Below are 26,853 nucleotides of genomic sequence, written 5' to 3' on the forward strand. Positions count from 1 at the left end.
ATTTGACTTGGAAGAAGCCAGACCATTAGGGAATGTCATTTTCCTTTTCGTGGTATGTCCTTGCCCTTCTTAGGACCCTAATAATTCATTGGCACAGCTTCCCCATTGAACAGTAAGCATTGAGTACCTTCATAGAAAACTAGAAGGGCCTTTGGAGATCAGACCCCTTTATTTTACAAATGAAGAAATTGAGGCTGATACCTGCTAAGCATCACAGGTAGTGAGCATCAGAAATGATCTTTGAATCCAGGTCCTCTGGGTCCCATTGACTAGAGTCATTGTTCTTTCCACTGTGCTGTCTCTTTAGTGTACAAAGTCTTTCCTGACTCTGGTAATAGGTGACTTTCAATGAAGTTTTCTCATTGTTATCTTGGCTATATGTATGCATTTGACACTTGTGCATTTAAGGGTTTTAAGATTTGTATGTGTATATATGTGTGTGCACACAGTGTATTGCAAAAACAAAGGGAAATAAGATAATGGTCTAAACTCTTTTAAAAACTAACTTTGAAGATAGTCCTTTTAAATCAGTGAAAAGCACCTTCTCTTAAATGGTCTGTTTGAAAAAGAGCTCTACAGGGGCTGGTGGGTGGTGCAGTGAATAGAATACTGGCCCTGGAGCCAGGAGGACCTGAGTTCAAATGCGACTTCAGACATTTAACAAAAAAAACTAGCTGTGTGACCATGGGCAAGTCACTTAAACCCAATTGCCCTCCAAAAAGCAAAAAAAGAAAAAGAGCCCTACCAAAGTTTTTTCCTCCATGTATGAAAAATATATGTAAATGTTAATATCTCCCCACATATATGCCTATTATTTTAATTTAAGGGTTGTGCCTGTGATTTGGCTGGGTTTTGTTGTCTGGTCTCGGGTGATCATCTAGATCATCTTTACCAACTAATCCTTGGCTTCTCTTCATCCCTACCCCCCCAAAAAAAATTCTGCCTAACTTCAGAAAGTTACAGTAAATCCTTTACAAAGTAGGATTGGTAACAAAGCATGGATTATTTCTTGTTACCAGAGGTAGAATATGGCTGTCCTCTGGACTGTTCAACTTTGGCCTCCTTCTTAAGCAGTCAGTTATTGCCTATTTCAGTGTTTGCAGTTTAAAGATTCAGCTTATTTTTCTAAAGAGTTTGTGTCTTCAAAATGCAAAGTGTATATCCAACCCCTCCTAGCAATAGCTAAAATTGAAGCACTATCCATCTTCTAATCCATTGTGGAGAAGGAATAATTTTCCCTTCTGAGTAAAAACAGTCGTCCAGAATAAGAATTGAAAGTTTTCCCTTTGTGTTTATAGGCAAAAGCATTAGCCCTATCTACTCTTACTCAAAGATTTTACAGCCTAATAAAAAATCTTTATATTCCTTTCTCTTTGTGGCAATTCTCCAGGCACATAGTGTAGTGTTAGGGACCGGAAACAAGAGAACAGACCCTGCTGCTTGTTTTTTGAAGCAAGAAGACAGAAAATATGAATCAGGGCGATAGCATGGCTGCATTTGGTGTTGTTTTTAAGTCATAATGATACCTCTGGAAAAGAATAGTAGTATTTGAAGTCATGGAATCATAGATTTAGAACTTGATGGAAACTAAGAGGCCTTCTTGGGGAAACTGAAAACCAAAGAAGTTAAAGTGATTTGTTCAGGGCTTCACAGGTTCTTAAGTGGCAAAACTTTATTTGAACCAAAATTCTGTGACTCCAGATGTTGTCTCTTTTATCTACACCATGTTGCCTGTGTTCCATAGTCTACATATCTAAATGGCCCAACTTTCTGAAGACCCATCTTGAGAGGCATAGAGAGCTTTGTTGTTATTTAGTAGTTGCAGTTGTGTCTGACTCTTTGTGACCCCGCTTGGGATTTTCTTGGCAGAAATACTGGAGTGGTTTGCCAGTTCCTTCTCTAGCTCATTTTACAGATGAGGAATTACGACCAACAGGTGTAAGCGACTTGCGCAGGGTCACATAGCTAGTAAATGTCTGAGGCCAGATTTGAACTCATGAAGATGAGTCTTCCTGTTTCCAAGCCCAATGCTCTATCCACTGCACCACCTAGGTACCCTCCTAAAAAGAAAGAGCACTGAACTGGAAAACATGGCATTCTGATTCTATAATTTGCTAGTTGTATGAGTTGGACATATCAGTTAACTTCCTTTAGGTTCAATTTATTTATTTGGAAAATGAGAGGGTCTTGAATTAGATGACTAATAAGACTTCCAACTCTCATTCTAACTCCACTGAGACCAGTATCTCTTTTAGGCTTCTAGCTTAGGCTTTCTGTTTACCTGGTCCTCTCTCCTACATTCACTTTCAGCCCCCAACCAAAAAAAAGTGTCAAGTACCATTTTCTCAAGGATTTCACTGTATGACCCAGTGCCATTCCAAATTAATTCTGATCATCCCTGTGGAATCCCAGAATTTAGTACACTATAAACCAGAGCTTGAAATTTTTGTTTGGGTTTAGAGAGACCAACCCTAAAAGTAGAAGTCAGATTAGTTTTTTCAAGAGAACAGTATGCTGGAGCAGAGAGATGAAAGAGTTATAAGACATTTATTTGCTTCTCGACTTATCCTGAGACCCAGATTAGTGACCAGGAGCTTCGAGGATCCCCTGGAACAGTTCAGTGAAAACATCTGACCAGGCTACAGTCTGATGTGGAAGGTTGTAGAAAAGCATTGCTTTTGAGGTCTTTGTTTACATTACATCACATCTCTGCTACACTCTATAGGAAAGGAAAAAGGGAGCATACATTTATATAGTACTTGCTGTGTGCTAGGCCTAAGGCTGAGAATGCTGGCACAACCACCCTTTGAGGTAAATGTCTATAACTGTCAGGAGATTTGTGTCCACAGCATGTCATTTCACCTCTCTGGGCTCGATTTCTTCATCTGTAAAATCTAAATCCATCATTCTACCTGTGTGACAAGTTCTGCTGACCAACAACTACTTCCCCCAAACGCTTAACTAACCCATCTTATTTCTCACAGCTGAATAGAGCCATTTATGGAAATGCAAACTTTTTGGAGAGCTATCTATAAGTACAAAGAAAAAATTTTTAAAAATCTGTTTACATGCTTTCATAGCAACATCATATATAATTTTTTAGGACTTAAAACAATTTAAATGGGGCCTGGTTAAGTAAATTGTAGTACATTGGTGGGATGCAAATACTGTACAAAACCAACAAGAATAAAGAGAAATCTGGAAAGACCTTTATAAAATGATGCATAGTGAAAAGTACAGAAAACCAAGATAATGGAATGCTCATTTACTGCAATCACATAAGATGAAGGGTATAAGAATAATCAGACTTTGTAGCCTCAAAAATTCTGATACTTCGTTGAACTTACTATGGTTGTGTTATTTCTTTTTTTTTTTTCTTTTTGGAGGGGGGAAGGTGGAGCAGTTGGGGGTTAAGTGACTTGCCCAAGGTCACATCGCTAGTTTTTTTTGTGTGTGTGTGTTAAGTGTCTGAGACTGGATTTGAACTCAGGACCTCCTGACTCCAGGGTCGATGCTCTATTCACTGAGTCACCTAGCCACCCCTGTGTTATTATTTCTTAAAAGTCCTTCCCAGAACTGTGGACTTTAAATTGTATACACAAGTAAGAGGATAAAGGAACACACTTATAGTTTGGAGGCAAGATTGTTCTGAAAATACTAACTGATGAAATTGCTTAGTGCCAAGGTACCCAATGACTAGATTTGCTGAGCCATATCTCAAGATATGGTGAAATTTTGAAAATCATTGGGCAGCTATAAGAAGTAAAGATAAATTCAGAGAATTGTGGGTTTATATAACTGTTGAAAATGAAATAAGCAGAGCCAGGAGAGTACACAGGAATATCAGTAGTGAAAATGGGAAGAGTAAAGCCACAATCACAACTGAATGCTAAAAAATTATAAAGAGCAAGCTTGACCCCAAAAAGAGACAAGACATCTCCCTATACTCAGTTTTGTAGATGTAGGTTCCACAAGTATAGAACATTGCAAATAATGTCAGATTGTTTTCCATTCAATGTGTTCATTGATTTTGAATTTTTCCTCTCGCTTTTTCTTTTAAAACGAAATTCTTATAAGGGGGTTCTCTCCTCTGGGAGAAGGTCAGATGAAAGATATGAGTGACATCTAGGGGATGTAAAGGAAATTATTGGGTAGGTGGCTATTCTCTAGCCTCCTAGAAGCTGTTCTTGACTATAACTTTTGAATAATGATCTCAAGACTGAACAGTGTAGGGGTGGCCAGGTGGCTCAGCGAGTAAGAACACCAGCTCCAGTGTCGGGATGACCTCGGGATCAAATCTGGGCTCAGATACTTAGCACCATACCCAGAAATAACTGGCCACTTGAGCAAGTTACTTAACCCCAATTGCTTTAAAAAAAAAAAAAAGACTGAACAGTGACAAAGATCTCCTCAATCCCCAAGGATTTAGGAGAGATTAGAAGGGAAGCAAGACAAGTATATCTCTCATTTCCTTGCTTCAATAGCTAAGGATTCCTCGCCTTTTCCTGTGTCCTAAGAAACAGCTGTATATGGGAACAGAGGGAGACAGGAAGTGAGTGGGAAGATGGCTGCTTGTTTCTCCCAGAGCTAGTAGTATGTGCGTGTAGGGAACAGTGGACTGGAGTTACTTGGTTGTTTGTCTTTTTCCCTCAAAAGCAAGTCTTTTTAAGAAAGGTAAATTTAGTTTTCTGTCTAGAGATAGCCATCATTTCGTCTCCCATCTAGAAGTCAGAAAATAAGATGAGGATCTAAGGCTGTTGAAGTGTTTTTCTTTTCATAGCAGTGATACTGGTATCTTGTCATTGTCATAGTCATTGCTTGCTGGTCCTTGAACTTCTGTAGATATTTGAGGTTGTACTTATAGACAGAGGGTATATTTTGATAGCACAAAACACGTATCATAACAACATTGGTCTGTTGGTCTTCTGTATTTTATAAGCCACTTTAACACTTGAAAATGAGGTTAACCATTGGGTAAATAACAGAAAGTTGCTGATATCATATGGTCACTTTGGTGCACCCTCCGTAGCCCCAAAAGTAAGTATAGTACTACAGATAAACGGTGAAGCATCCAGATTTCCCTAACCAGTGACATCTAAGGACTGATTGTACGCATCATCATTTACAATATTGTGAAACCCTTCTGAAGGGCAACAGATTGAATACCAAGTTTTGAAAGGACATAGTTATGAAACTATTTTCTTCTCATCTTTGTGTTGTGGACTTGGACCTAATGTACATCTGGTGTCTGGATTTAGGAAGATAGGATATCTGGTTGAAAATAGTTTGGTAATGCAAAAGTCATGTGGAAAATGTGTGTATTAGGTACAGAGATTTATTTTGTCAAAGGGGTTCTGTGTATGTTTGAGGGATGTGAAAAATCAAGTCAGAAAGTAGAGAATTGGGACAGCTAGGTGGTGCAGTGAATAGCATCCTGGAGTCGGGAAGACCTGAGTTCAAGTCCGGCCTCAGACACTTGACACACTTACTAGCTGTGTGACCTTGGGCAAGTCACTTAACCCCAATTGCCTTGCCTTCCTGCCTCCAAAAAAAAGAAAGTAAAGGATTCATGGTACCCAGTTAATATAAAATTTACTGAAGAGTGAAAGAGACCTCAAAGGAGGTCATTGTTTCAACAGCTCTTGTTTCTTCCTTTTCCCCCCACTCTGTAACATTATTCATAATAGTTTTTAGTTAGCCCCATAGGAAACCCTTACTTATTTAATGGTACTGAACTAGCTATGGCCATGACAAAGACATAGACTTGGATTACTTCATTGGGATTCTTCACTTGTTGTTTAATAGAAGGGTCAGGTAAATATTCCTAAAATTAAATGAAAGTACATGAACACACAAGGTGTGAAGTCAAATGTGAGGTTGTAGCAACAATGTAGTATCAGAGATAAGAAGGAACTTTAATGTCCCCTCATCTTACAAGATGACAAAATAGGTTTCTGTCAGGCTCAGAGCAGTTAAATGACATAGTAGGAGACTTAAGTCTCAAACCCGGATTCTAAACCAGAAAGAACTAAAGAATGTTAGTTATGGGGCGGCTAGGTGGCACAGTGAGCAGAGCACTGGCCCTGGAGTCAGGAGGACCAAAATTCAAATCCAGCCTCAGAAACTTAACACAAAAACTAGCCCTGTGACCTTGGGCAAGTCACTTAACCCCAATTGTCCTCCAGAAAACAAAACCAAAAAGTCAGTTATTCTGTGCCCAAAGGGCTATAAAACTGTGCACATACCCTTTGATCCAGTAATACCATTTCTAGATCTGTATCCAAAGAGATCATTTTTTTTTAATGGAAAAGGACCCACATGTACAAAAGTATAGCAGCTCTTTTTGTGGTGGCAAAGAATTGGAAACCAAAGAGATCCCCATCAATTGGGGAATGGTTGAACAAGTGGTAGTATATGAATGTAATGGAATACTGTTGTACTATAAGAAATGATGAGCAGGTAGATTTCAGAAAAACTTAGACTTAAATGAACTGGTGCAGAGTGAAATGAACAGAACCAAGAGAACATTGTATACAGTGGCAGCAACATTGTGCAGTGATCAACTGTGACAGATTTAGCTCTTCTCAGCAATACATGTAAGCAATGATGTAAGATAATTCCAAAAGACTCATGATGGAAAATGTGATCAGAGGAAGAGCTATGGAGTCTGAATGTACATCAAAACATACTATTTCCTTTTTTGTTTTTTTTTCTTTCTTAACATTTTCCCTTTTGTTCTAATTCTTTTTCATAAAATGACTAGTGTGGAAATATGTTTAATACGATTGCCCATGTATGGCCTATATCAGATTGTTTGCCATCTTGGGGGGGTGGGGAGGAAGAAAAAAAATTGGAACCCAAAATCTTATAAAAGTGAATGTTGACAACTATCTTTACATGTAATTGCGGAAAAATGGAATACTATTAAGGGGGGGACAAAAGAATGTTCGTTATTTGTGAAGTCTTTTGTAATCTTACTAGAGACAGAATTTGTCTTGAAAAATGGAAAGTAATAGTACAAATAGGAAGATTCATTATCTAATTTTGATCATACCTCTTCTGTGAACCCAGAGCAGAGTTTGAATTGTTTGTTCCATTAGCACAATCAGCAAATGTTCTGATGCCAAATAATATAGTGACCCTTATAGAATGCCTGTCTTTAAAAAACTCCACATTTTGGGGGAGATTTTAATTTTGTAGTATTCTTCCAGGTAACTAGTAAACAGATTTGTTGTAACTTTGAGTGGTAGTAGAACCAAACCTCTGAAAAAAGCTGTTGCAGTTAACACTTAGACAAGCTGGACTGAACTTCGGAAATGTCCTCAGTAAATCTCTTCATGAAAATGAGTCATCTGACCCAGGCTGTTCAGGGAGAGCCTGAGCTCCTTTCCTTTCTCAAACTGGTGAGCAGCTGTGTTTGAAAAGAAATATGTAATAGCAAAGAGAAAAGATGATTCAGTAAAAGTAGAGCAAGGAAAAATATCAAGTTTGTTGTTTTCTGGTGTCTGCCCTGCAATGTCTCTGTTCTCTTATGGTAGCCCTTCCATTCCTCTGTTGTCCAGATTCCACCATCTAACCTTTCCTTTTTATATTCATGTTCGTGGTTTTTCCTTTGTTCCTGCTTAAGCTGCTTACAAAAATAGTGGTCCACTTCTCAGTATTTAGGTGCACTTGGTCTGTACTATTGAGGTTTCCACTTTCCTCCAGTTGGAATTAGGAGTTTAGAATTAAACTTTTGTTTTCAACAAAAGGCTCTGTTTTTGTTGACTCTGCATAAAACAATACACATGAACGCTAGACTATAATAAATCATGTGATGTCTAGACATAAATGAGAATAAAAGCACATTTATGAATCCTGTGAGGCTTGAGCACCAACATTTGTTCTTAAAGAGTTCTTTAGCATTGTAACATTAAAGACTGATGGTTAATCTTACTTGTCACAGAAGAAGATGGTGAGGAAAATAGTTTTATGTTTGAGGTTTAAAGTTTACCTTATTTGAAGTTCTCTTTGAAAGTAGGTAATGAATCCCAACTTCACAGATGAGGAAACTACCCTTCAAGATGAAGGGCTTTCCATTCAGAATAATTACGAAATAAACAAGTTACAGATAGTAAGTAAAATATCAGTAAAGAATCAGTCTAAGGGAGGCTAGGTGGCACAGTGAATAGAGCACCAGCCCTGGAGTTAGTATGACCTGAGTTCAAATTTGGCCTCAGACACTTAACACAAAAAACTAGCCATGTGACCTTGGGCAAGTCACTTAACCCCAAATGCCCTCCAAAAAGCAAAAAAAGAATCAGTCTACCAGTCTTCACTCAATAACTCTATAGATTCAATTAGAAAGTGTTTTTCAAATAAATAAGAGACAACTTAAATAGCTGGGAGGAATGTTCAGTGCTAATGAGTAAGCTGTGCCAATATAATAAAAATGACTACTACCAAAGATGATTTACAGATTTAGTGCTATACCAATTAAACTGCCACAGGAAGAACATGGTTTATGTAACAAAATAAAACAACAGTTCACTTGGAGGAATCTTCAAAACCATTTGGTACTGGTTAGTAAATAGAAAAGTAGAACAGTGGAACAGGCTAGATAGACCAGGAAGAATAAGAAAGAGTAGAATTTGATAACGCCAGTGTTGAGTAGACTTAAAAAGAGAATTACCTAGAAAGAATTCTGTATTTTACAAGAGTTGCTGGGAAGACTAAAAAAGCATTCTGGAAGAAACTAGGTCTAGGCCATTATTCTACATCTTATTCCACAATAAATTTAAAACAGATAAGTGAAGAGAATAACAAAGGTCATAGCATCAAACAAATTAGAAGAGCAGAGGATTATGTGTCATTTACGACTCTGCACAGGGAATAAATTAGACAATTTTGTTCACGTGAAATTGAAAGCCTTTTGCATGAGCAAAACGAATGTCACAAGAGTAAGAATCAATTATGAAAAATATTAAGACATTTATAAAGGTTTGATAGCCAAGGATCAATCTCTTTATGTATGTGTACATATATATGTATGCATCCATATCTACAAGACATTCCCTAATAAATAAGTGGTCAGAGGATATGATCAATCGTTTCTCAGAATTTCAAGTTATTGACAACACATGAATATAAGTGCTACAGATAACTAATAATAATAATGCAAATCAAAATCCTGAAGCTTCACCTTACACCCAACAAATCATCAAAGATAATAGCAGAAATGTGGGAATAGTAAATGTTGGAGGGATTGAGGAAAGAGAGAGGTACACTAATGCATTTGTTGGTAGAACTATGAATTGGTGTGACTATTTTAGAATGAAGTCTGGCATCACACAAAGAAGGTCGCTAAAATATTTGCATCCATTGACCCAGAGGTTCCACTCCTAGGCATATACCTCAAGAATTTATTTGACAAAAAGAGGATTATTTTACATTAAAATGTTGATAGCAACACTTTGTGGTAGGAGTGATTGGGTGTTGTCCTTCATTTCTCTAGAGGACCAAAATGACATCACTGTGCTAGAATTTAGTTTCATTATGTCCGACTGTGGCTGATCAGACCAGTATGAGCTCCAAATGTTCTACCACAGGTGGGGCACGAATAGTTTGTGTGAACATTTGGGGTGGATTCTCTAAATTTGCACATCCTGCATTTCCTTTGAACTATTTCAATTCTGCTTTGTTCGTAGAGCATAGCACCTTCTCTGATGTGGGTACACCATGCTGAGCAGTCCCGTGTCTCACATGTGACACAGTTCCAAGTTCTTAAGATAGAGCACTTTTCTTGTGTGGGTTTTCTATAAAATAGTCTTTTGGCAAGCATATGTTTTGCATTTGAACATCATGGCCAGCCCATCAGAGTTGTGCTCTCTGAAGCAGAGTTTGAATGCTTGGCAGTGTTTAGTTCAAGTAAGGACCTCAGTATCTGGTACCTTATCCTGCGAGGTGATCTTCACATTCTTTGTAGGACAGTTCAAATGGAAGCAATTGAGTTTCCTGGCATGGTGCTGGTATACTGTCCAGGTTTCACAGGTACACAACAATGAAATCAGCACAGTGACTCTGTAGACCTTCAGTTTGGTAGTCAGTCTAATTCTTCTCTCCCATACTTTCTTTTGGAGCCTCCCAAACACTGACCTAGCTCTGGCAATGAGTGTGACAAGGAAACAGAATGCCCATCAATTGAGGAATAGTTAAATTGTGGTACATGAATATTATGTAACATTATTGTGCTCAAAGAAACGATGAGCTTGATAAATATGAAAAGCTTCCAGAACTTTATGCAAAGTGAAGCCAGTACACAATGACTACAATATAAATGGAAAGAAAAACAACAAAATCATCAAGACAATGTTGCATATTTTTTGACGTTTTATTTTTTCCCAAATACTTACAAAAATTATTTTTAACTTTTTATTTTGAGTTCCAAATCCTCTCCCATCCTCACTCCTCTATCTCCTCTCATTGAGAAGGCGCAGTTTGATAAGGGTAATATATGTTCAGTCATGCAAAACATTTCCTTGTTAGTCATGTTGTAAAAGAAAACAGATCCATAATAAATAAAAGGTTGGTTTTTGTTGGGAGGTTTTTTGTTGCTTTTTTTTTTTTTTTTGAGGGGCAGTTGGGGTTAAGTGACTTGCCCAATGTCAGTCACACAGCTAATTTTTTGTGTTAAGTGTCTGAGACTGCATTTGAACTCGGGTCATCCTGACTCCAGCGCTTTTCACTGCGCCACCTAGCCACCCCTTAATAAGGTGTTAAAAAGCCTAAAAAGAAATGTATGGTTTAGGAAGTTTATAGTTTAGTTGGAGACACAATAAATGTTTCAGTCTTGTGCTATCTAGAACTAAGTGTAATAAGCTCTGAAGGAAAGGAAAAATCATGATAAGCTAGCTGTTATAGAAGTCCCCTCCAATTTTTTCCACTTCTCCTTCACTTTGCTTTTTTTAGTGCTACCTAGAGTAAGTTCAAAAAATTAACAAATGATCCCAAACTTTCCTTTAGAAAGCATGACCTTCTATAGGGAATCAAGCTGTGTTCTTTCCAATAATGGGGGTTTGCCTTCTCTTGACATGGGATCTTTCTGTCATCATTAAGATCTCTAATAAAAATAATTCACACAGAATGCTTTCATCTTTAAAAAAAAAAAAAAACTTTGTGAAATGAGTTCCATTATAAGTATTTTAACTAAGGAATTGAAGCTTTAAAAAGGAGTCATTTGCCAGTGGTCACACAGCTGGTTATTGTCAGAACCAGACTGGACCCTAGGGCTCCTGAATCTGGCTTTTTCATTATCTTTCACCACAGTTCTGGGGGCTTTGAAAGATGTCCCTTTTCCCCTTCACCTTCGTCCCCCTCCTACTACAATGCATGGAAATGCAAGTCAAAAAATTAAGTAAGCGTTCAGCTGATACTTGGAGATCCTGCTATTGGTGATTTTTATTAGAACAGGTTGTCACCTCTATTCTAGTCTCATGTATTTCAATTTAAGCAGCCCTGCATAATAGTTGGTATTTAGGGTTTTGAATATATTATCTCATTTAAGCCTCACAAAAAGATCCTATGAGGTTAGTATTATGCTATTATATTCATTGTATGGGTAGGAAAACTGATCTTTCCTGTGCTTAGACAACTAGTCGGTATCACAGCTAGGATTTAAACCCAGGTTTTTCTGACTAGATTTAGGATTCTTTGCACCATAAAACCATATTATTTCAGATTTTTCTAATGTTCAACTTGATTGGAAAGAACTGAGTTCTTCCAGGATGTTAGTTTCATTGTAGCCATTTATCTTGTACCTTCTCCAGAGACCTCACCCTCCCTCCCTAAGAAAACCACCTTGGGAAATAAATGTTTAGGAGAAGGGAACCAGCTAGATGATTGATGAGTGCTCTGGCCTGGCTTTATATAACTTTAGAGAATCAAGGCAGTGGATGAGCTCAGTTTGATATATCTCAAGCTCTTTTTCCCGTCTCCTTGGTTCGACTTTTTATAAAACTATTGGTATTATTCATGCCGCATTTAAATTGTTAGCTAAGGCCTGGAAAAGAAGGCTGTAAAATGTATTTATAACTAGCGTTTTATATATCACCTTTTGTGTGCCAGACATTTGTCTGTGCTTTGCACGTATCTCATTTGATCCTTACAGCAACCCTGGGAGGTAGAAGTTGTTATTACCATTTTACTGCTGAGGAAACTGCTGTTACGTGTCTGAGTTTAGTTTTGAACTCTGGGCTTCTTGAGTCCAGGTCCATTGTTCTACTCGCTGCACTACCTAGCTGCCACATATATTATCTCTATTGACTGGAAAAAGAAGTGACTTTAGGTTAAAAAGTAAGTTTTATATGTTCTGCCCTTAAAAGGAGGATTGCGGATAGGGTGCCAGAGCTAGAGTCAGAAAGACTCCTTTTCCCAAGTTCATATCAAGCCTCAGTCACTTATAGGTTATGTTGACCTTGGGGAAGTCACTTAGCCCTGTTTGCTTTCATTTTGTCATCTTATAAAATGAGGTGGAGAAGGAAATGGAAGACCACCCCAGTATCATTGCCAAGAGAACTTGTCTGAACTACAGCAACAGAAATGAAGGTTCTTCTGAATGGAAGCAAGAAGGAGCTGGATTATGGTTCTCCATTTACTCAGTTCAGAAATCTCTATTCTACTGTGCCCAAAGAGCTGCAAAGATGTGCTTACGACCCAGCAATACCACTTTTAGGCTGTATCCCAAAGAGATCATACAAGTGGGAAAAGGACTTGTATGTACAAAAATATTTATAGGAGCACATTTTGTGGTGGCAAAGAATTGGAAATCAAAGAGATGCCCATCAATTGGGGAATGACTGAACAAGTTTTGGTATATGAATGTAATGGAATACTATTGTGCTATAAGAAATGAGCAAATGGACTTCATAATAACCTGGAGAGATTTATATAAACTGATGCCGAGTGAGGAGAGCAGAACCAGGAGAAGTTTGTACACAATTACAGACACATTGTGTCTGTGATATAGTACTAACTTTGATAGACTGAGCTTCTCTCAGCAATGCAAGGTTATAAGATGACTCCAGAAGACTCATTATGGAAAGGAATATCCATATCCAGAGAAAGAACTACAGAGTCTGAATGCAGATTGAAGCAAACTACTTGTTCTCCTTTGTGTTTTGTTACTTCTTTTTCATTCATTCCATTGGTTACAATCCTTCTTTACAACTTGACTAATGTTTAATGTGAAGGTATATGTAGAACCTATATCAGATTGCATGCCACTATGGTGGGGGGAAGAGAAGAAGGGGAAGACATTTGGAACTTAAAAGCTTGTGGAACTGAATGTTGCAAACTAAAAGCAAATAAATAAAATAAAAAAAAATAAATCTCTGTTCTAGTGCTAATTATATATTGCTGGCTATTCACTGATAACATTTATTTTCAACCATATAGTTTCTAAGATGATTCTGTTCAATCCCTGTAATTTTGGACAAATAGCAAATCCCAGGACTACCTGTTAGAATGACTTTATGACCTGAAGATGAAGCTCTTCTTTGAATTTCCCTTTACTTACCCTGCATGTACTAGTAACTAGTAAACACTAGTAACCATGTTATCCATATGTGCTGAGTATACTTGAGCATCAACATAAATCTCTCCCTCTCCTTGTTTTCCAGCTATGGCCGCCATCCGAAAAAAATTGGTTATAGTTGGTGATGGTGCATGTGGGAAGACATGCTTGCTGATTGTATTTAGCAAAGACCAATTCCCTGAAGTTTATGTGCCCACAGTGTTTGAAAATTATGTAGCAGATATTGAAGTGGATGGAAAACAGGTAAGTGTGCATTTTCTTTCTTTCTTTCTTTTTTGGAGGGCATTTGGGGTTAGGTAATTTGCCCAAGGTCACAGGGCTAGCTCTGTGTGTGTGTCTGTGTCTGTGTCACAGGCCATATCCAAACTGAGGTCCTCCTGACTCCATGGCCAGCACTCTACTCACTGCGCCACCTAGCCACCCCAACTGTGCATTTCCTAAGATCTATTGTGTATTCCCCTTTTTTGCCATGCCCAAAAGTAGTAAAAAAACGTGCAGTCGTAAAATATATTTTGAGGCTATGGAACAAGGTTCTTTGTAGAAGGTAAATGGTGTTGAAAGATAAAATCTCCTTTTAATCCAGTGTTAGCCCAGCCTACTTAGACAAGTACTTCCAATGGCAAAGTGATGTCAAAAGAAAATCATCTTAATCTTATCCTAGATCCTCTTATGTGACCCTGTCTCTCCCTCCAACCTGTGATGAAAGAACCAGGAATCCCCTCAAAACAGAAAGCTTCTTGCATTTGTTCCTGATTTGTCAACAGATAAGGACATAAAGGAAGTTCACTTCTTTAGACCAAGATACTGAATCAAAATGATTTCACATTCAGCACATAATTTAGAGTACATTTCTGGGCTCATCACACCATTCTTAGATTCATGCCCAGGAACATATGCCAAATGCTGAAGCTGTTATCTGCAGAACATCCTGCTTTATATACACACATTCAAAAAGAGAGTTATTCATCACACCCTGGACCAGGACTTTCTGTTGCTCAGTATTGGTAAAATAATAATACTAGAATTTACCTTTTTTCATTTTCATGGTATTGCAGATGATCAATAGACAGATTCTTACATCTAGCCAATATCAGATAAATACCACTACTGGGTTTTATGTAATAATCACTATTAAAGGACTTGATTGTGTTTTCTCTTCAGTTCACTTTGTCTAAAAAGTTCAAATTTATGCACCTTAAAGTTTACCCCAAATTGTTTTTTCATACAACCATCCTAATGTTTATTAATTGATGATTATGCACCGAGTACTGAGTGATGTCCTCCTTATACAGATGAGGAAACTGAGGCCCAAAGTGATTTGCCCAAACTCACATAGCAAGAACATAGATATAGTTCTTCTGCGTTAGTACTCTCAAACTACATTACTTCTTCTTCCCTTCCCCTTCAACTTCCCTCACCCTACCCATCTAATATTTCTCATCATCCTAAACCCCCAAACTACAAAGATCCATGGCCTGTACATTGACAGCGTCTCTTTTCCTTATTCAATTACAAGGATTCCTTTTCATCTGTTAATTTAAAATTTTAGTATCTCTTCTGTTACAGAGTGCCATAGTGGAGAAAGCACTGGACTAAAAGACAACAGACCCAGTTCCAAATTCTAGCTCTCTTACAGGTGTATTACAGTTATGGTCATGTGATTCTAGGCCAGTGACTTTAGCACTTGTGATCTTCAGTTTCTTCATCTGAAAAATGGGGATAATACTTAGATATCCACAAATACTAGTATGTTTACATCATGCAAGCACTAGTACTGGTGCTTTCTCATTTGACTAAGGATCCTTAGAGTTGGTTGCTTAGACAAGCAGTTCAGAGTGGGGGGGGGATAGGAAGAGATAATAAGCCATATTATTGGGATTTCAGAAATTATTTTAATGTAGACAACAAAAGAGCTAAAATAGAGATGCAACATTGCTATTAGGATAGTATAGGACTGAGGGGAAGTAAACTGTGGGAAATGAGTCCTCATGTTTCCTGCTTATTAGGCTTTGATCATTCCATAAACCATAAGATTAGAAGCTGGAATAGACTGAAGTGATCATCTAGTTCAACCCCTTTGTTTTACAAATCAGTGAAGAAATGGACTCAGAGGTGAAATTCATTGTCCAAAATCACACAGGTGTGGGTTAACATTCAAGTCTTCCAACTCCAAATCAGATATTCTTTCCAATATTCCATGCTACTCCAAAGTCTGAGAGCATTGATGAGTCATTCAGGAACCATCATGGAGGATAGCTACATGGAGACTACAACGGTAGTTAGTGTTTCCTGGTACAGAAAATTGTAGAATGAGGGGAGCTAACTTTATCTGAGGACCTGTTAGACTCTTTGGGAGCCAGTAGTTAACAAAGTCATCCTTCTGTCCTAGCCTGGTTTCTGGAGAGTCTGAGTAAAATGTGGAGGCTTACTCAGACCCTACAACTTATTCAGCCAAGTGAACTGCTATCTATGAAAATCTTGGCCAAAAAGAGCATTTTGAAAAGTTAACTAATATATGTAAAGGCCAATACAAGAAACAGATTTTTACTGCCATCATATACAATTTCTCTGAGATGTGAACAGCCTTGTAGGCCCTAGAATAAGAGAGCTAAGAGCGTTTCATACAGTTCTTTCTCCACAAGCCTATATTCTTTCTTGTAATTTAATACTGTTGAAATACTTCAAAGCAAAACTATGGATATCTAGAATTGTTGTCATCTTTCCAAAAACATAAGCTCCAGGGGAGCTGTGAGAACTTTCTTGGATGAAAAATGTTTTTTTTTTTGGGGGGGGGGGTTAGAAATAAAGTGAACAGAGATATAATGAGACAAAAAAGACATCTATGGGTAAGGTAGGTAGTGAAGGTGGACTTGGTGGCAGTGGCTGGAGCTGCGGAGAAAGCCAGGCCTAAGTCCAAAGGGGACAGTATCACCAGAGAAACAAGTTGAAAAGTCCTGATGGAAATTCCTCAACTCTATTCATGGTACTGAGGCTTTCCTTTTTGGTGCTGTGGGTTTGCATGGGGAAGTGAGTGCCCTTTTGAGAAGAGAAGAAGGTCCTTCCTCCCTGGACCCCCTTGAAGTGAGGACTGTAGGCCCAGATACTTCCTGATATTTTCGTCTTTGCCATTCTCCGACCCTTAGACACCAACAAAAATTCTTTAGGGGAGGTAACTGAGTTATCTAGTTCGAAGGTTAGAATATGTCATTTCCCTAAGGTGGTACTCACAACTGAGGATTGTAACGGCAGTGGTTATAGGATTTAGAACTGGAAACGAACCTCAGAGATCATCTACTCCACCTATTCCAACTCCTGTTATACCTGAGCCCAACCTGAGATGGTGACTGGCCCACATTCATATATAAACTAGTAAAGATTTGAGCCCAGCTTCTCTTGACTTCAGACACATCAAGCAGGTATTATTTACACAGCACCAAACTGGCTCATTTCTTTTTTTTTGTACATTTTTGCCTCATTTTTCTTTTGTAAAGCTTTGAAAAATGGAAAATGGATACCTACTATGTAATAATAAAGTGACAGTGCTTTACATGTTCTCACTTGAGCCTCACAGTAGCCCTCTGAAATTGGTGCTACAGATACTAAGACCAAACATAGAGCTGATAGCTCAGCAAATCTAATGGTTCCCTTTTGTGGTACATTCTGTGATTAAACAGCTATTGTGTAGAGTGAGATAACTGAAAGTGATTTATAGCTCTTGCTTTACCCCTTCCCTTTACCATACAATTACAGATTTATATGAAAGTTGTACTTGGTCACTTCAGTGATAAGTACTTGAAGGTGCATCTTAGATTTTCCAGATGATCACTGTTTCTATAAGAATGATAATATGTCCTATATAGCTGCCAGATTAGAAAAGACCTTAAAATCTACATGGTTTATAGAAAAAGTAAAATGAGGCCCAGGATTGTCTTAATCTGTGGCCTTCCCTGATGCCATTTATCATTGATCACTTTACATAGTGCTCCCCATCATTGTGGGAAAGGGTGTGTAGCAGCAAGCACCCCAAGTGTCCTCAGGGTTTGCTGCCACCACAGGTTCTTGGATCTGCTTTGATAAAGGAAAGCAACTCAAAATGGGTTAACAAGCTTACTTTAATCAGTCAGATATGTATCGTTTACCTCGTTCAGGGGAAAAAGGTCAGCACCCCGAACTTCAGAATATACAGACAGAATTATCAAGACAGAAACAGATCAAGTACACAGCTTTCCAAACTGTGCGACCATTACATCCATACCAAACAACATCTGGGTTTCAAAGCCCGGGGGCTCTGGACAACGGCTTCCCAGAATCCAGATCAAATCACAGAATACTTCTCAAAGTGAGCCCCAAAACAAAGCCTCACACAGGGCTTATATAGCCTTCTCCTGGCTCAGAGAATGTAACAACCTTTTGGACCCACTGGCCAATCAAAAAGTATCTACTGAAAAACAAGCCTCCCACCCCAGGCTCCAGGTGCGTTTTAGCCTAGGGGCAGGGAAGATCTTTAAAATTTACATTCCCATTACAGGGTGTAAGGTAGAAAGTCTGACCTTCCCAATCTCCAAAGTTACATTTGCTATGGGGTTGCCTGGGAAGCTGTTTTCTGGTCTTCACCTTCTTCCCACCCCCTAATAAATGTCCACACTCTTGGGCTCCGGGGCAGGGGGGAGGGCAGAATTGGAGTTGTCCAGCTTGACTCCAGAGGGGAGACCTGGAGGGTAGTGGGTAGATTGGATTCTAGCATAGAGTAGACAGAAAAAATCTTCCTGTCATTTGAAACTGTCCAGAGGTGGAGTGGGTGGTCCCCTGTCACTGCAAGTCTTCAAAATAAGACTATTCAGCTGCTCCTCAAGCAATGACATCCTGGGAAAGGAAGAGAGAGGAAGAGCTTCCATTCTTAAAAGGGCTGAAGGGGGTACTTTTTTTTTTTTTTTTTTTTTTTTTTTTTTTTCTTGGTGAGATGATGGGATTAAGTGACTTGCCCATCTATGAAGGGTGTACTTTCTGAGGTGTTTTGGCAAGGGGATGTAGGGGCATGTAAGAGAAAGAACACTGGTTTTGAAAGTAGAGTAGACCTCTATTTTCCTGTCAAATCCTGTCTCTGTTACTAACCCTGTGTCCATAGGTAGATCATTTGACTTCTCAAAGCTTAGATTTCATATGTATAAAATAGGAATAAATATCTATATTTATCTCTTAGGGTTGTTATAAAGATCAGATGGGGAAAAAATTGTGAAGTGGTTTACAAACTTTAGAGCACTTGGTAAAAGCAACCATTTGTTACTGTTGCCTGTGTGAAAAGAAAAATGTTAATATGATAGTTCTCAAACATCAGCTGTATACAGAGGCCATGGGTCTTGAACAAGATGACCTTTTAAGTTCCTAAGGATTAATTCCCACATTCAGACTGAACAGTGGGTAGAGTACTAGGCCCTAAGTCGGGAAGACATGAGTTTAAATAAAGCCTCAGACACTCAATAGCTCTGTTACTTGTAGACAAGTCACTTAACCTCACTCCGCCTTGGTTTCCTCCTCGTGTATAAAATGGGGATAATAATAGTACCTGCTTTACAGGGTCATAGTGATCAAATGAGGTAGTATTTGTAAAGTGCTTAGCATGGTGTCTGGCATATAGTAGGCATTAAATAAATGCTTATTCTCTCTCACCTTTAAGGCTGGGCTTTTGGTGTTGCACATCTTGTACATCTGTTTTGTCTTTTGCTACAGATGACAAACCTTTTAAAACTGGGAATAGCAAGGTGATAGAAGACCATCTTCTATTATATATCCTATATGTAGATAAGGTCTAAAATAATATCTGCACAGAATAATCTGTGCCTCCTTCTTCTGATGAATTCCAGATTCACTACCATGGCTTACCTTTATCCTTGGTTGGGAAAAATGGGTCCTGCCCGCTTCCATTTCACTTTCTGCAAGCTTCCATCAGATATCTTTTTTTTTTCCTTTCCAAGTTACCAGTGTCTGCTGCAGCTAACAGGCCCTGAAGTGAGAGTTCTGAAGTGTTTCTGGCAGGAATGTGTCTGGGAAGTTTAGGTTGGGGTTTTGTACAAATGAAAAGTCTCTTGGACAGGCTCATACTCTTTCAGCCAGTAGATTGCTATTTATAGTTCATTCAGTTTCCTTGGCAGCTCATATTTATACTTTCTGACTCTACCCACTTCCCCTTCTACATAAGAGTTTAGTGACTAAAGTCATGGATAAACTCCAGTGATGATATAAAATTTAGTTTAGTCCCTGCCCAATTCCACCCCTGGCTTCAGAAATTGCTCAATAGAGTTTTTAAAAGTACTGATCTTAGAATCAGGGGGCCTGAATTCAAAGACTTAACACTGCCATTTATCATTGTGCCCCATTCATTCTTTCTGCATAAAGGCTTCATCTGTGTAAAATGTAGATGCACTTTGTAAACCTATACCTAGGGAAACAGTGATTCTTGGAAGCACAGAAAAGTTTCCTCTTTTGAAAGAATCTGTTCTATCTGTAGCTACTGTTCATCCTGCTTTCTTATAATTATGATCTTATCCAAGTAATCTACCTGTTTTTTTACATATAGGTGGAGTTGGCTTTGTGGGACACAGCTGGTCAAGAAGATTATGATCGCCTTAGACCTCTTTCCTACCCAGATACTGATGTTATACTTATGTGTTTTTCCATTGATAGCCCTGATAGTTTAGGTAAGTAACAGTGGCTCATATATGGGTAAATGTGTGGGAGAAGGAGTAATAATCAAACTCTGTGCGTATACATCTAGTGATAAAACTTCATTTGTTTGACAATAACTTCCTGTTGAGTAAGTTGCAGTGCTAGACTTGGATCCCATCCTCACCCTGCACTACCACCACCACCACCACCACCACCCTTTCCATCACTAAGTAACAAGATGCCAAGCAGTTAAAATGTCATGTGGTGAGATCTGAGCCAGATTGCACAACAGTTTGAAGGAGGGTGGGACGGTTCATGGAAGTTACAGGAACTCAGCTGAGAAATAGGAGGTACTTCCAAGAAGAGAGACTGCAATGAACAGAATAGAGGTTCTGCCATCTACTATGTCTAAATCTTCAAAAAATACTAGTTTTTGTAGCTACTGTTTTGTCCCAAGGAGAAATGCCTCTTCCAGGAATTGGCTCTTCTGATCTTTCTTTTTTTCTCTGATGTATAATTTATGGCTATGACATAGAGATACTCTTTCCAGCCAGCAAGCTCAGGATGACGGTGTGGGAAACTTTACAAGTTCCAAGTAGACAGAGCACCCTGTTTCTGAATTTGAAAATTGGTAGCTCTGAGAAAAGGAATATATTCCAAATATAAATTTATTTTTGAGATTTTTGGTTTAAAAGAACAACCACCCTTTTTTTTGTTCTATGCATATACCTTCTTAATACTGATTTTCTTTAATACAATTATAATAGCTCACATTTATATAATCTTGCAGTAGTTATAAGGGCTATATGTCTGTTATTCCACTTGATTCTCATTAACAGTCCTATGGTAGTACAAGTACTTATATCTCCATCTTTATAAATAAGGAAACTAGAAATCAAAAAACAAGTCGCTTTGCCCAGGGTTACATAGAGTAAATAGCCTGATTTGGTACTTGAGCCAGGGTCTTCTAGGTTCTGATTCTGCCTTGGTGTCTGAGGTGTTTTTATGTCTGTAACTCCTTGTATAAATGTCTTCCTTCTAAAGAGGTTGTAGGAGTAACAAGATTTGGATGAAGCATAAATACCAGAGAGACATCAGTGTATTAATAAAGTAAGCTATGGTTGGTGAAGTGGCATGATGTTTTCTGTTTTATGTGCTAGAGTTATATCATTGAGAACTGTGTGTGAGCTGTTGATTATTTTGTGATATGACAAATAAAACTTCCCTTCTACAAGGTGATAATCTGGCCCAGCGGCATAATATGCCTTTCACATTTCTGCTGCTGGCCATTAAGTAAATGTCTCAGATTTCAAGTTTGCCATAATGTTGCCAAAAGGTAGAAACATGTTCTTACCCTTCAGATGTATTAGAATGTATCAAGTTGACAAAATAACTTCTTAAACCTCATTTCAAGTTTGCCATAATGTTGCCAAAAGGTAGAAACATGTTCTTACCCTTCAGATGTATTAGAATGTATCAAGTTGACAAATGAATGTCAAGTTGACAAAAAGCCCAGCTTTCCCTGATAAAACTCAAATTCTAAGGACTACAGTTAAGGAGAGGTAATCAAGGCCCCAGGATCTAGTAGGTTAGGGCAGGCAAAGTTCTCTGGCAGACCAGCCTTAAAGTAATTTTAGTCTGTTTTAATTGTCACTGTGGTCTATGTGAAAACATGTAGTAGTTAGTAGTTAGCAAACTAGACTTAAAGTGAAGAGTTATTGTTCAGTAGTTTCAGTTGTGTCTGACTCTTTGTGACCCCATTTGGGGCTTTCTTGGCAGAGATACCAGAGTGGATTTGCCATTTCCTTCAGTTCATTTTACAGATGAGAAAACAAGAGGCAAACAGGGTTAAGTGACTTGCCCAGAGTCACACAGCTAGGAAGTGTCTGAGGTGAGATTTGAACACTTCCTGACTCCAGGCCTGGCACTCTATCCACTTGCTGTGAAGAGATATGTGTGTTCAAATCCTACCTTTGAACACTAGCTCTGATTTAGCCCCTATTTTCCCTTTCATAAAATTTGTAAAATTTTGTAAGTTATCATGGGGGTGATAATATGTCTGCTGCCTTGCCTATCTTTTTGGTGGTGGTGGTGAAGAAAGCACTTGATAAACTTTTTTTAAATAGTATTTCATTTTTTCCAATTACATGTAAAGACAATTTTTAGCATTCAGATTTTGAAAATATTTTAGTTCCAAAATTTTTCTCTCCCAAAAAGGTAAGAATTTTAAATAAGTTAGATATGTACAATCAGTAAAACATTTCCATGTTAGTCACATAGTGAAAAAAGGAAAATACCACGAAAAAGATAAAAAGTAAAAATAGCATGCTTCAATCTGCATTTAGACTCCATTAGTTCTTTCTCTTCATGTGGATAACATTTTCCATCATGATTCCTTTGGAATTGTCTTGGATCATTGTACAAGCACTTGGTAAACTTGAAAGTTTTGTTGTGACAACTTGGAAATGCCAAGAAATTACTGATGTGTTTGTGAAGCTCAAGGATTCAATTTTTGCTTTTTCCCCAAAATATGAAACAAAAGGGATTTCACTGAGTATCTAGCCTCACTTCAGCAAAAAGATGATGTTTATCATTTAGAGTTATCTATAGTTTTTATGTATATCCTCATGACTTGTTTTTGGTTCATCCAGAAAACATCCCAGAGAAGTGGACCCCGGAGGTGAAGCATTTCTGTCCCAATGTGCCCATTATCCTGGTTGGGAACAAGAAGGATCTTCGAAATGATGAGCACACAAGACGAGAGCTGGCCAAGATGAAGCAGGCATGTCCCGGGTGGGGGGGGCTGGAATGTTCCTAAGAGGAAAGGTACCTGAATATGTAAAGGACCTCCTCTGAGAAGCTCAGGGCTCTTTCTTTGGCCCCAGCCTCTTCTCAGCATCCTCACAACTAACAAGTTTGGGTTGGGGGTTACTTCTCTTGGCCTTTTTGTCCATTTGGGCAAGAATGTTTTGAAGGTCTTTTCTGTGTTATTCACCAGGAGACACTGTGTTAGAGTAGAAATAGCATGAGACTGAAAGTAGTGAGCACCTGACTACAAATTCCATCCCTGCCACTTCACTCTCTACCTTGGACAAAAGTAATTATCTCCATGTTAGAGAAGAACACTGGGATTCACAAGACTAACATACTGTCACAGAGTCATTAAGTAGCTGATGAGGAATCAAAATGATGAATCCACAAACCCACTTCTTGTCTTCCAGAATCAGACTGGTCACTTCTGGTTCTGCTACTCACTGTTAACTTTCTGTCTCAGTTTGTCCATCTATAAAATGTGAGAGGACTGCATCAAATCTCTTCAAAGTCCATTCTACCGTAGACTCTGCTGCATTCAAGCAAAGAGGTTCTCAGAAATCTCTACTTTCATGATTGATCCAAATAGGGATGAGCAGGAGTGCTTTTTTTCTTTTGCTTTTAAAATAAGGATCCTATCACTTTTGTAATAACTGTATTCACCAAAAATGAATTTAATAACGGTTTAGGAGAAGAACACAGAAGATGACTGTTTTACACTCCAGGAATCAATCAAGCATGTCTGAAGGAGATAGTATGCTCTAAGTAGGGAGAGTTTCTAGAGACCCACTTTGACATCTCAGCTCAGCTTCTTAACTTGTACAGTCTTGAGCATATTCACTTCCTTAGGCCTCTGTCTCCTCATCTGTAAAATTAGAATGTTGTACTGGATGAATTCAGTAGTCTCCAGGGTCTCTTCCATTTCTCCCCTTCTGTGACTGTAAGGATAGTGAGGCCTTTTTCCTCTATAGAATTGAAGCACCTTTGAGGTCAGCAGCCCAAGAAACACTAGGGTCTTGGGTTTATTTAGGGACTGTAGGTTGTTGAGGTGTGAACTCTGGGTAACACATCTTATTATCAATATTTTCCTTTTCTCACTTGTCTCAACAGCCCTTCTAAATTGCTTTCAGGAAAGCAAATGTGCCCTTTTCAAGGGAGAATTTGTATTTCAGAGCAGTATTTGCCAGCCAAGTGTTTAGTCTCTGGATATCTTGAGGTCAGGATCCATCTTTAATAGGCATTTATCCGTCCTAGACCTTCATTGCCCTCTTGGGACTTGGCACTAGAATATTTCCCCTACCTTTCCATTTTAAATCATTATCTTTATTTCCCTCAACTCCTGGTGCTGATTTTAGTCATAACTGGTACCTGATGGAAATATCTTTGAGACTGAGACTTTATAGTGTAGAGAGTAGTAGCTTTAGTTTATATCAGGGAATCTGGGATCATATCCTAGGTTCAGTTACTTCCCTCTGTATTTGTTTCCTCTAATGTCAAATGAAGGTGTTGGAATAAACATCTTTTCCAGCTCTATGATAGTTCTTTGATCCTATGAATACTTTGATTAAACTGAATTCTAATTAGACCTAATGTAGTTTTTGTAGATGGTTTGTGCCTGTTTCTTCTTGTGGATGGCACCTAGGATATGTTTATGAAACTACAATTCACTCCTACTTTCCTGAAAGGGTTCTCTTTCTTTTTATCTCTCTCCGCAGGAGCCAGTGAAACCTGAAGAAGGCAGAGATATGGCAAATCGGATTGGTGCATTTGGTTATATGGAGTGTTCAGCAAAGACCAAAGACGGTGTGAGGGAGGTTTTTGAAATGGCCACAAGAGCAGCTTTGCAAGCCAGACGTGGAAAGAAAAAATCCGGGTGCCTTGTCTTGTAAACACAGTGGAAAGCCCAAACCCTCACTCGGTTAATTTTTGAAGTGCTGTTTATTAATCTTAGTGTATGATTACTGGCCTTTTTCATTTATCTATAATTTACTTTAAGAGATTTACAAATCAGAAATCATCTTGCTACCAGTATTTAGAAGCCAACCATGATTGTTTAATGACAGTCTCTGTCCAACACATCTGTGCACACCAGGGTCCCTCTGACATTACTCTTAATAACCTTCTTCATTCTCCCAACCAGCACATCTGGCACTAATTCAAGGGAATTCTTAACTTCTTGCTTCTTTCTAGAAAGAGAAAAGGTGATAACTTTTGTGAATTGGGCTTTAACTACTTTTATACCTAACATGTCCTGTTGCTGTCAGCTGCAGGGCCCTCTGGGGAATAAATACAAAGTCACTTCAGAGCAGGACCTCTTATAAGGCTTTTATTGGTATAGCTCTGGGGTATTATCCAATTGTTTGAAAATGGGACCCAGCCAGAGATGGCCAGTCCCCATACAGCTGTGGCAAAAGCTACAGTTCTGTGGTTTCATGTTAGTTACCTTAGAGTACTGTGTAATTAGTGCCACTTAATGTATGTTACCAAAAAATAAATATATCTACCCCAGCTTAGATGTAGTATTTTTTGTATAATTGGATTTCCTAATACTGATCTTTGTTATCTCTACAGAAGGTCTCTTTGGGTTTGGTTTTTTTTTTTTTTAAAGAAAGTACATTTTGAACATAAAGTCAGATGGAAAAACATTTGAAATCATTTTTTGTCATTTTCTCCAGTGAATGACAGCCATTAGCAGTTCCTTTTCTGCATAACATAGCCCAGTATCCACCCTGTCTCCTGGAGCCTGGAGTCAGTGAATGGGAAATTAGTTGCAACCCAAGGCAATGCCATGGTTCAGGATGATTGGTCTGAACTCAAGTTGCAGCATCTTGGTCTATACAATGTTTCTTTATTTCTTATTCTTATAGTGGTGACTCCCCTTAATCTCCTGGGGGAGCTTGCTACCCATTCTCTTTATTGGTGGCCAAAGTCCCCTTGGAACTTCTCATTCCTCTCCAGCTGACTAAACTTTTTTCTGTATCAGTTAATTTTTTTCCAACTACTAATAGAATAAAGGCAGTTTTCTAAACTTCCTGTATCTTGGTGTTTGTCTTGCTCACTCTCCAGGCCAGCAGTGGCAGGTGAGGGGGATATCCTAGGACAAACTTGAGATAGGCTGGCTTCAATGGCTTAGTGATACCTTTCAACAAACATGTCCAGAATCCTGTACTAATCAGAATCTAAGTAAGACATTAGCCTTGTCTTCATGGAGTTGAGAAGGGAGGAACAAAGACACCAGTGGAAAAATACTATAGAATTGCAAATGAGATACTACAGAAGGAAGGAAGGGCCTTACTGACTTAGGAAACCATTAGGGATTTGCTAAAGTGGAACAATGTGACCAGATGTATTGACTTAAGAAAGATTACCTAGCATTTAGAATGAATAGAGGAAGATTGGTAAAGATGTTATTGCAAGTCTGAGTGGCAGTTTATTAGAACTTGTATTAACACATAGGAGGGGAAGAGGTAACCTCCAAAGGGCCTAAATTTATTTGTTATGTTGGGAAGTATGGGAGAGAGAAGAATCAAACATAACCCCAAGGTTGCCCCAGTGAGAGACCTGCTGACCAGTTTTACCTTCTAGGAAGCTAGGATGGTATTTGTGACCGACATTTATGGGGGATGTTTTCCTTTGAAGACTGGCTAGGGAGGGGAGGAGATTACACAGAAATGATCGCTTCCTCATCCCACTAATACCATTGCTTCCATTAAGAAGAAACAATTTGGACTCTGCACTACTCTTGCCAGCTTTTTTTTTGTCTTATAATTCATCCCTTAGTCTTATGTTTGTGATGATTAATAATTGGC

At 38.5% G+C, this 26,853-nt stretch overlaps 1 protein-coding gene across 2 annotated transcripts in view; it reads left to right on the forward strand.

The window, feature by feature from the left end:
* The window catches only part of RHOA (ras homolog family member A), a 74,333-nt gene extending 48,261 nt beyond the window's left edge, over positions 1–26,072 (forward strand). For both annotated transcript variants that reach the window (XM_069095754.1, XM_069095755.1), the window contains 4 exons: positions 13,656–13,813; positions 20,145–20,265; positions 22,885–23,015; positions 24,760–26,072. In XM_069095754.1, coding sequence (XP_068951855.1) covers positions 13,658–13,813; positions 20,145–20,265; positions 22,885–23,015; positions 24,760–24,933 — 582 coding nt within the window. In that variant the 5' untranslated portion in view covers positions 13,656–13,657 and the 3' untranslated portion in view covers positions 24,934–26,072. The remainder of the gene's footprint in view (positions 1–13,655; positions 13,814–20,144; positions 20,266–22,884; positions 23,016–24,759) is intronic.
* The last annotated feature ends 781 nt before the right edge of the window (positions 26,073–26,853 follow it).

Source organism: Petaurus breviceps, unplaced genomic scaffold (genome assembly GCF_028583685.1).
Source record: "Petaurus breviceps papuanus isolate PSGF00001 unplaced genomic scaffold, PetGlider_PUasm1.0 227, whole genome shotgun sequence".
NCBI classification, from domain to species: Eukaryota; Metazoa; Chordata; class Mammalia; order Diprotodontia; family Petauridae; genus Petaurus; species Petaurus breviceps.